At 37.4% G+C, this 11,174-nt stretch overlaps 1 protein-coding gene across 1 annotated transcript in view; it reads right to left on the reverse strand.

Moving 5' to 3' along the window:
* Positions 1-9,420, reverse strand: part of LOC141336518 (radixin) — a 56,998-nt gene extending 47,578 nt beyond the window's left edge. Inside the window, exon 1 of the mRNA XM_073842182.1 lies at positions 9,332-9,420. Within this exon, the coding sequence (XP_073698283.1) occupies positions 9,332-9,343 (12 nt within the window). The 5' untranslated portion in view covers positions 9,344-9,420. The remainder of the gene's footprint in view (positions 1-9,331) is intronic.
* Positions 9,421-11,174: the final 1,754 nt, after the last annotated feature.

Raw genomic sequence — 11,174 nt, forward strand, 5'->3', positions numbered from 1 at the left:
TGTCTGAAACATACAGTACATTATGTAGTTGAAAACACTGAAGAGTTGTGATACTACATGAGAATAAAGTGATCCATCTGACCACATGCTGCACTGAAAGTTCTTATCACACTAGTATGAACATAAGCACACAGAGCAACAACAAGAGATACACACAACAAACAAACAAATATGCCAGTAAGACATTCCCAAATTTCCATGGGCTCTATTTCACCAATGCACCATCCCACCAGAGCAAACAAAAACACGAAGCTGTTTGTGGGGCCTGCTTCTGGGAGGTCTATTAGGTCATAATCACCCCATGCAGTGCAGGATTGTAGGTTTAGAAGAGTGATGGGACCTTCCCTGTTGTCCATATGAATAATACATTTCACCCTCACACACACTCCCACTGCTCTAGTCACAGCAGTGGATTCACTGGGAGACCAGGCAAGAATGTAAGAGTTACATAACCAGTAGACTGAGGGAGGCAGAGGTTAAAGTGGTCCACTTGTTTGCCTTCTCTGGTAGTGCTGTGAAAATTCATGCGTTTTTTCGGCCTTCTTTTTCCAGTCAATCGCTGGACAACTTGAAAGAAGCCACGAAGCATGTCCAACATATAATGGCTGTAGAGACTAGAAATCAGCTAAAAATAACTTCTTGAGATAAATAGTGCAGATGCCGGTAAAAAAAAGCTTACTAGTGCACTCAATTTATACAACACATACCTTTAGAGAAACAACTTTGCATCAAGCTATCGACACAGATAGGGCTGCACGATATTGGGAAAAAATTACATTGCAATATATTTTTTTCTTGCGATATATATTGCGACGTGTACAAATTCATTTATGTTCATCAGGTTGTTTTGAACTGCTTAAAAATCAAATAATTCAAAAATAATTGGAGTAATTTTGTAAGCATTTTCAAAGGATAAAAAAATGTAAAAGTACAGTATAATCAAAACCCTGAAATAAAATACTTTTTAAAGCTTATTTTGGGTAGTTTCATAAACAGTTTGACTCACCTTATTCACTGTCAATTCAGGCAAATCAAGGCTCTAATATGAAATTAATAATGAATGTTGCTTTTACCCTGATGAAAGGGAAATCAGCTTCTTCATTTCACGAAAAACATTAAAAGCTTAGCCAAGATGGAGGAACAGCTGATCATAGCTGTTACAGGGATAACATTTTTTAGCAGCAGAGCTACTGCAAGCAATTTTTAGTTTTGGAAATCCATTTATCTTTGTTTATTTATCTTTGCTGTAACTTCCGCGTCTTTAGGAGAGCGCGGGTCATGGTTGCTTAGCAACGGCAGACGCCACTCTGCCACTCAAGTTACAGAGCGCTGTGGAAAGAAGGAGAAAGCGGCGCGCCTAGCGTTTTCCACGTGAACGGTCCCTTAAATTTGTAGTGTTTCCGCGAGTTGTGGCAACAACTGCCAGGCACTCCCGACAAAGCACCTGTTTTTGGTCAGCAGCATCCTTTTTGTATCCAAATTACTTCCATATGACCGACATTGCATTTCTTTTTGCGACCAAATCTTCCATTTCGGCGCTTTTCTCCCGTCCCGCGCTCATTTCGTCATGCGCACCAAAGAGTATGTACGCACACAGAGACTGCATGAATGAAGTAGGTCCAAGATGAAGTAGGTGAAGCAACATGTGAATTGTAGTTTTTAAAGAACCTTTAAACATGAGTTAATTACTTTATTTTAGACAAATATAGATCCGTGAATAGAAAGTTTAGAAATATAGAAAGTACATTTTTAAATCAGACACACATACATTTTTTTTTGCCCTGCATCGTGACTGCCACGATGTGACTATCGCGCATGCGTACATCGTGATGACGATGCTGAAACGATATATCGCGCAGCCCTAGACACAGTCATGGTTGACAGCTGTTAATGCGCAATTACCTTTTTAGATTAACAAACTGAAATACTGTTTAAGATTTCTACTCGAACTGAAAGCATAAATCTAGTCTATTCGCTCGCAATTTTCAGAACACAATGCAAAACTTTGACATTTCATTCTGACACTCTTCAATCAGCAGTGTTAAACCCGGCAGCGCATATACTTCCTTGCTGGCAACCCACCAAAATAAAAGCTTACCAATTTTAAATTTGCAAATGAGGAAAATTCTAACAAACCAAAAAATAAATAAAATGAGCATTTTATTTTTAAGTTTACTTTAAAATAATTATGTTTTTATTTAATGAAAAGTCGTGACGTATTGTCAAGAAAGGTGACCCATACTCGAAATTGGCCCTCTGCTTTAACCCATCCAAGTGCACATACACAGCAGTGAGAAGTGAACAAACACACACACACACACACACACACACACACACACACACACACACACACACACACACAGTGAACACACACCGGAGCAGTGGGCAGCCATTGCTCCAGCGCCCGGGGAGCAACTAGGGGTTCAGTGCCGTGCTCAAGGGCACTTCAGTCATGGTATTGAAGGTGGAAAGAGCGCTGTTCATTCACAATCCCCACCTTCAAATCCGGCCGGTGTGGGAAACCTTTGAGTTACAAGCCCAGCTCCCTCACCATTAGGCCACGGCTGCCCCCAAAACTTTTTTAATACCTTTTCATTTTAAAATTGCGTGGCAAGGGCATACTAAGACAGCATTTTAGTGCCACAAAAAAAATTAGAATTACGAGTCGAAACATCTTAAGAATAAAGTTGAAATATTTTAAGAATTACAATAACTAAATTGTAGCAATTAAAGTTATAATATATTGAGAGTATAGCCTGCGCATGCAAATAGCCCAGATTGGGAGCTCTGAGTGAAGTTGATAGACCAACGGAATTTATTTGACTGTATGTGGGATTATTAGCAGAAATCGCACCATGTGTCATACTTGCAGGGACAGTATGCTTGGAAATAATATTCCACATATTCGATTGCATTCATTAGGCCTATCTGTAGTGCACCAGCCTCCCAACAACAGCAATAAGCTTTGTGCTTTTGGTACTTTTAATATAAAACAAAGTCTCAGCTTTCAAAATCTGATAATAGATCTTATAAAGGTTGAAGTTAATTCCAACTCGTTAACATAACTTATATTGTTTTCTTATCTGAGGTATATACAGTCAGGTCCATATATATTTGGACACTGACATAATTTTCATAATTTTGGCTCTGTATACCACTAGAATAGATTTATAATTCAACAATCAAGATGAAATTGAAGTGCACATGCATGCTCAATTGGGTTAAAATCAGGAGACTGACTTGGCCATTGCAGAATATTCCACTTTTTTACCATCATAAACTCATGGGCTGCTTTTGCTATACGTTTTGGGTCATCGTCCAATTGTACTATGAAGCACCGCCCAATCAACTTTGCTGCATTTGACTGAATCTGGGCAGAAAGTATATCCCTGTACACTTCAGAATTCATCCGCCTAGTTCTGTCTTCTGTCATGTCATCAATAAACACCAGTAACCCAGTGCCACTAGAAGCTCATGCCATCACAATGCTCCACCTAGGGGTGGGCGATATGACCTAAAATTAATATCACGGTATTTTTTATCTTTTGAACGGTGACGGTATAATATCACGGTATTACTTTTTTTGGTACATTTTGGGAGGAGTAGCCTGTCCTGTCCCTTTAGTATGTGAATAAAGTTAATATTTTTATAATATAATAAGTAAATGGTAGGTATCCTTATCAAAAACAGACATGGGAGAGTATGCATTCTTAACATATTTATTTAGCAAAAAACCTAAAGATCTTACTTAACAGTGTACAACAAAACAAAAATTATTTTTTATTGAAATTTAATTTCTGCAATATTTAAACCTTTAAATAACTGGGGGAAATCAACCCATGGCAACAGTTTAAAAGTAGACAAATTCTGTGGGGGAAAACACGGACTTGACAACCCTGCATCCAACACGAGCTGCTGGAGTTAATGTCATTGCACACATGAGTACGAAATTTTCGTCTGAGATTTTTGCACGCTAAAAAAAAAATACAGGTTATGTTAATCGAGTTTACACACTGCCTCTGAAACTTTCGTCCGTAATAAAAAAAAAAATCGGATCGTGTTTGATTTTCTGCATTTTCGCATCCATAATAAGCATTTTGATAAAGATGGCGAATATGAAAAAACAAAAAAAACGCATACGAAAATCGGACTCAGTGTTCAATGACCTTTAGATTTGACTGATCACGGGTCGAAAGTAAAGAGAGATGACAAACATAGACTGGAGGATTTGCTGCAATCTTGTACTCACTGACAGATATCTATTAACGTTATAAGATGTGCTGCTCCCTTTACACTGAGTGTGCGTTATCGCAAAATCGAAAGTAAAAGTAAACAGGCCGGTCGCGTTAGCCTCGCGCCCGCTCAATTTGTGATCTGCTGTAAATCCTTCGGCCGGCCGCCGGGAAAAGTCCCGGTCGTCCCGATTGCCAATCCGCCCCTGGTATAGGCTACAGGCCCGACCTTTCTTCACAATGTTTCACCAGTCGTTTAATGGCCACTCCCCTTTTACCTACCACCTGCAAAGCTGATACGAATATGTTTTATTTTTATTTACAACAAGATATATAGTATAAGGACAGGTATTCAGACCACAACTGAACGTTTGAAGAAAATGCCTTATTTAGAATTAGCTATTATTGATGTAAATGCAGCCGTTCGAGGCACATAATTGATTTATTACGGTATTGACGGTATTAGAAAATCCATGTCGTTGCACAATGTCACACCGGTGCTGACTATGACACCGGTGTACCGCCCACCCCTAGCTCCACCATGTTTCACAGAAGATCTTGTATGCTTTGGATCATGAGCTGTTCCAAGCCTTCTCCATACTTTTTTCTTCCTGTCATTCTGGTACAGGTTCATCTTAATTTTAGCTGTCCAAAGAATGCTTTTCCAGAAGTGGCCTGACTTTTATGGCACAGTCTTATCTGGCCTTGTTTGCACCTTGTGGTGAACCCTCTGTATTAGCTCTCATGAAGTCTTCTCTTGATTGTAGACTTTGACACCTAACTCCTGGAGAGTGTTCTTCACTTAGCTGGATGATGTAAAACGTTTTTTCTTTACCATGGAGAGTATCATCCATTCATCCACCACTGCTGTCCTGTGTGAACGTCCAGATCTTTTTGATTTCTTTTGAAAGGAAAGGAAAGGAAAGGAAAGGAAAGGAATGGAAAGGATAGGATGTGACATGTGGCCAAGTATGGTGACCCATACTCAGAATTTGTGCTCTGCATTTAACCCATCCAAGTGTACACACACACTGTGAACACACACCCGGAGCAGTGGGCAGCCAATGCTGTGGCGCTCGAGGAGCAGTTGGGGGTTCGGTGCCTTGCTCAAGGGTCTCACCTCAGTTGTGGTATTGAGGGTAGAGAGAGTGCTGGTTATTCACTCCCCCACCTACAAGTCCTGCCAGACCCAAACCCACGACCTTCAGGTTACAAGTCAGAATCAACTCTAGGCCTTTAACCTGCTAAATTGATGCAGAAAAATGAAGTAATAGCTCTTGAGCTTTTGAGTCAACTGTCAAATTACTTACTTAAATTACTTACAGTCCCTTGAAAAAGAGCTGTAATTCCTTAACCTTTCCTCTAATTTATGATGAGAATACATTAAATTAAAGGTCCCGTATTGTCAAAAATGAAATTTCCTGGATTTTTTCATGATAACTAAGGTCTAGGGGTTATGTAACTACCATATAAGTTTCAAAACAGTCAATCAACAGTAAAATTCACACAGCCTGAATAAAGTAGCTGTGGCTTTTCATGAGGCGCTGTGACTTCCGTAAAAATGTGACGTCCGATCTACTCAGTCACCGCCTTCAGTCACCACCCCAGCACCAACCACCCTCCTTTTGTCAAACCCCTAGACAACATCGCGTACATTCCATTGCTGAACAACAACACGAAAAGAAGTCGAGAAAATGCTGTTCAGTTGATGGATGTCAGGAAACTACATCATTACACAGGCTTTCAAACAACATTAATACAAGAGACCAGTGGCACGTCAGCTTTAGCTTCTTTCACACAGTGATTCCGGAAAATACACGGATAATGTGTCCTATGATTTGCTCCAGGATTTGTTTGATTTGGTTCATTCACAAAGTGATTTTCCGGAATCTGTGCGTGCTTTACACACAACCCGGAAATCCCGTAAAGACATGTAATGCGACGCCTACGTTGCACTAAACTGAAACTGCCGAACGATCTGTGCTTCAGCGTGGATAGTTAGTCAGTTTGCACATATTTTTTTGTCGTGAAGAGTCACACGATAACGTGCATCATCACTACAACACAGCCATTATGGCACTGGTTTTTGGCTTTTGTTCACACAGCACTCGTCCCGGGACTGATCCCAGCAATGTTACCAGGTTCCCAACCCGAGATCGTTCCTGGAATCAATCCTGGGACGTGTTTGCGTTTACACAGAAGGCACTCTGGCAACTTTCCGGCAATTTTCCGGAATCAACGCGCAGTGTGGAAGGGGCTTTACTAAAGCAATAGTTACGTACCTTACTGCAATCAGTGTTTGAAAAAAAAACATTAAATACCATTCTGAAATATCCCGTTGAGTATCACAAGCCACAGCAGGCTACAGCATAAATGACAGTAGTTACCTGTGGTTGGCCTGGCCGTGCATCACTCAGAAATCAACAGTCCAATCAGAAGAGAGGCACATGAATATTAATTAGACGGGCTAAAATCGACCTGTTTTTGACAAAGCCCCTAAGAGAGTTGTAAATATATATTGAGAGTTTTGGCACTTATACTGCAAATATATATTCTTAAGGACATCAACAGCTAAAATAAACCTCCAAAAAGGTGTACAATATGGGACCTGTAAAGCTCAGAGTGTGCACTTTAAGCCCATATTCATTATATAACTGCAACTTGAATATGTTTTGGTCAACAGCTAAAATAATAAAAAATTGTGTCAGTGTCCAAATATATATGGACCTGACTGTAAGTTATTCACAAATGGTTTTAATACAGTGGTAAAATACACTAAATGTTTAGAAAATAATGTTCAACTTACATTCATTATTTGTAGTACGCCAGCCACCCAGTAAACACAATAATATTGTGCTTTATTGCTTTTAATATAACACAGCTCAGCTTTTAAATTCTGTCAGTTTTTATCACGAAATACAAATTACAAATGAGTTTTTTCCTCTTTATTTCAAGTTTATATAATGATATAAACGTGAAGGAACATCAGAAGGAATGAAAAAACAGTATAGCCTAATTGAATGAAACTAATGTCTCTCTGTAATCAGACATTAAAGAGCATATAAAACATGTATTATTGTAATAGACATATTGTTTGTATTTTGCTATGAAACTGTGCCATTTGCATGTGCAGAGGCTAGAATATACTCTCAAAATATTATAACTTTAATATCTAATTAATTCTCGTAATGTTGGGAGTCTTCTGCCTGCACCTTGTATGGTGTGCTTGTTTGTTTTATTTAGAAAATATAATAGTATTATCACACTTTATTATTTAGTTTATCATATTAAAATAACACTAAACTAATAAAGTGCAATAATATTATTATCACTATTATTCATTTTTTTTTTATATAGTTATATTTAATGGGCCACACTATGTAATGCAGTGACCAAATCAAATCTCCAAGTGCAGTTATAAGAACCAGGCTGAAAAACGTATGTGCACCCCTGCTTATAAGCTAAAGTAAACACGTGTAGGTACAATTACAAATTACTTTTGTGATCTTTCTAAAATTATTATGAAAAAGACAATGAATTTTAGTCTAAACTCAAGGTCTGAAATAATAAAAAGAAAAAAAAAGTTCAAATTTCATTATTTAGTCTTATCAAATGTTCAAAATGCTATCAGCATTTATTAACACCTTTTTAACACTAAGTGTCTACACTTTACCTTTATGATCTGTTATCTGTCTTTTATTTCCCCCATTTATTACTATAAACTTTAAGTGTAGGCAAATACTGTGTATTGCTAAAGTAAACAAACTAGATCCAGCTATCTGTATCTAGGAACCTGAATACTCAGATGTGATAGCGCACATTTATAATTAACGCTGCCATAATCAAATACAAAAACAAACATTAATAAATACTAAACTTGATATAATTGATGTTTGCTTCTGTTACAGTTTATATCTCATTTTGAGGAAACTGGCTTTGGAGTCATTATCTAAACATTTGATTTATTTTCATTTTACCAGAAAAATAAACTTACACGGTATTTATTATAAAAAAAAATAATTAACAACACAATTTTTTATGCCATTTAAAGACATGACACTATTATTTTTTGCAGACAACTGAAAAAAATGAGCTCAAAATTAGTTTCACTGATTTAGCTTTTAGATATTACAGGTACATATGAACCCTATAATGTATTAGGGTTCAGCCTAGTGCATGTACACCAAACACATGCTCTTTCTGACAAAAATCTCAAAGCAAGTGATGACATGATATTTTATTAAACAGATAATTTAGCAAAATTGTTTTATTCAATCAGCAGCTGAAATCTCAGTGTAACCATTCTTAAACACATGAAACAACAGCTCTTTTCCAGGTTATGAATATAACAGCTCTTTTCCAGGTTGAATGAATATTTCAGCTGAAAAAATTTAAAATTTTGGGAGGCTGGAACGATAGGTACAGAAACATTCAAGACATTAATTAGTCAGGAACATCTAATTCACCTTGATTCAAGTTTACTAAGCTCCCTTGGAAACTGAAATTCAGTGAGGAACTGGGAACAAGTGAAGTGGAACTGCTAAAATCTTTCAGAATAGAACAATTCCTTTCATAGGACTGCAGAGTAACAGTCATTAAATCACTAGAAGTTGCTCTGAGCTGTTAGTTTCAAAATTCAAAGCGTTTCCCACTTGGCCATCCTATCCAACACAGCAAATTACTATCTCCAATCCCATTGTTAGTCACAGCAATGCATCCCTGCTCACTGGACAGCAAAAAGGTGAAGCTCGACATTCCTTAATCTAAACAATGCTGTTAAAGTTGAGAGATAACAGTGACTATTTTCTTAATCTCCCCAGACTTCTTCCGATTTATTATACTTCATTTATTTCACATTTCCGTGATCATTTTTAATATTGAATATAAAGCCACACATATAAAACCATAAGTAATAAATACCATGATATGCAGCCAATGTTAACTACATTGAAAGAAAAATACAAAAACACCTTATTTACCCCGTTTGCATCAGCAACACATCAGTTTTGCATTTTTTCTGTGTATTACTGTCAATATTTATGACTGTCGAATGTCTGACACCTTGACACTTGTTTTAGAGGGTGTTGTCTAATACTTACTGGTTTCGGCATCTTTGTCTCCTCTCCTCCCTTCCCGCGTAATCAAGAAAAGAAGAAAAACTTGTCCTTATCACAGGATTGTAGGCCCCTAAAAAAAGGAGAGAATAAAAGGAATGAGAACACTGCTGCGTTCTTCTATATTTCCACCAGACAAAATTTAAAACTCTATTAAGCATCATTCACAACAGTTTTCTATCGGGTTTCGGAGAAGAACTACATTTCCTCACTTTAATAACGAGGTAACAGCATGTTTTCCTGAAATGAAGTAACAAGTATATAATTGATATTATGCTTTACAATGTAGTGAAGAAAAATAAAGTTTTTATTTTGGCTGCTGTCATCCTGCAAAAATTACGCCATCTGGAGTCAGAGTTTGTGCAGCAGTGATTCCTTTGGAGCAGTAGTTATCGTGGAGCCGTGGTATCGAAGTCTCATAGACCCAATTTGCAAGCTCACAATTATAACAGCAAAACCCATTTTTATAGGATCAAATAACAATCTAAAACCAAACTTATTAGAAAAACAAACACTTTAACATACATCAGCATGAATGAAACTTCTTAAAAAATATTTTAAGTGTAATTTGACCATGTAGTTTGTCTTACGTCCTATTAAATTACATGGAGGGCCGGGTTTATGACCTATACTGGGTCCAGCCACCTGTGGGCATTTGAAACGCTTTGGCTTCACTTTTTAGGATGTGTGTGACACACATGATATGAACACATTTCCTAGCATGTATGCCTATGAAAGATAATTGAGCCAGTCAAAGTAGGTATTAGGGATGCACCGAATATTTGGGCACCGAAAATATTCGGCCGAAAATGGCCCAAAAGCGCATTTTCGGTTTTCAGCCGAAAGACTTTTATCACCGAAACAACACGGCCGAAACAATACGTTGACGCAAACAGAAACCGCAGCCTGCACGTGCTTGTCTGAAGCAACACATCTGCGGTGTGGACGTATATCAGTATATCCCACGGATAGCGATTTGCAAAACATGTAATGCCGAAATTTCAAGAGGGGGTGTGTCTGCAGTCGTCCGGGCAGCCAGTGATGAGAGCAGAGACAGAGACAGATGTAGCTTTCAGTGAGTGAAAAACAATGGCTTTACGTTGGTGTTACGTCACAATATTTTAAAGATATGTCCTTTCTATATACTGTATTTTTATAAATATTTATGTTTTAAACCATGGAGGTGAGCCAATGGATATCACACAAGCAACGTGAAAACTGCGCAATATGTTAAAGTGAAAGTGAAAACTGACAGTGCTTTCAGCATCTGACGTGCATTCTCTCAGAGACAATAAGAGGCGATTATATTTTATATGCTGATATTAATTTAGTCGCCTAATATTTTTCTTGTGCCCTGAACATGGTGGGAAAAAATGAAAAGAAACGTATTTTGTGTAAGGTTTGTTTTTTTTGAAAGACTTAAATAAAGCTCTTAATTTTCATTGATGACTGCAGTTTTATTTAGGGGTTAAGAAAGTCTCTTAATTATAATTTCAGGTGGTCTTAAATGTGGGGACTGAAAGACAAGAATTGCGATGAAACTTCAAGAGGCTATCCATTGAATAAATATGAGCGCTGCACGTTTCAAAGTCATTTGCTGCGCTGCTTTGTGTAATATTATTCTGAAAGCGCCTCCTGCTGGAAGAGAAACGCATAGAGTTGTAAATGTGAACTGATGGATCCACAAGATAATGTGTTATAAAAATGTAAACAATTTAAACAAAGGCAGTAAAATATATGTTATTTAAGTAATATAATATTTGATTGATAACAATTGTTTAAATTAATATAATTGATTTATTCTTTGAAACTTTAATATTAATTTATG

This window comes from Garra rufa, chromosome 6 (genome assembly GCF_049309525.1).
Source record: "Garra rufa chromosome 6, GarRuf1.0, whole genome shotgun sequence".
In the NCBI taxonomy this organism is placed as follows: Eukaryota; Metazoa; Chordata; class Actinopteri; order Cypriniformes; family Cyprinidae; genus Garra; species Garra rufa.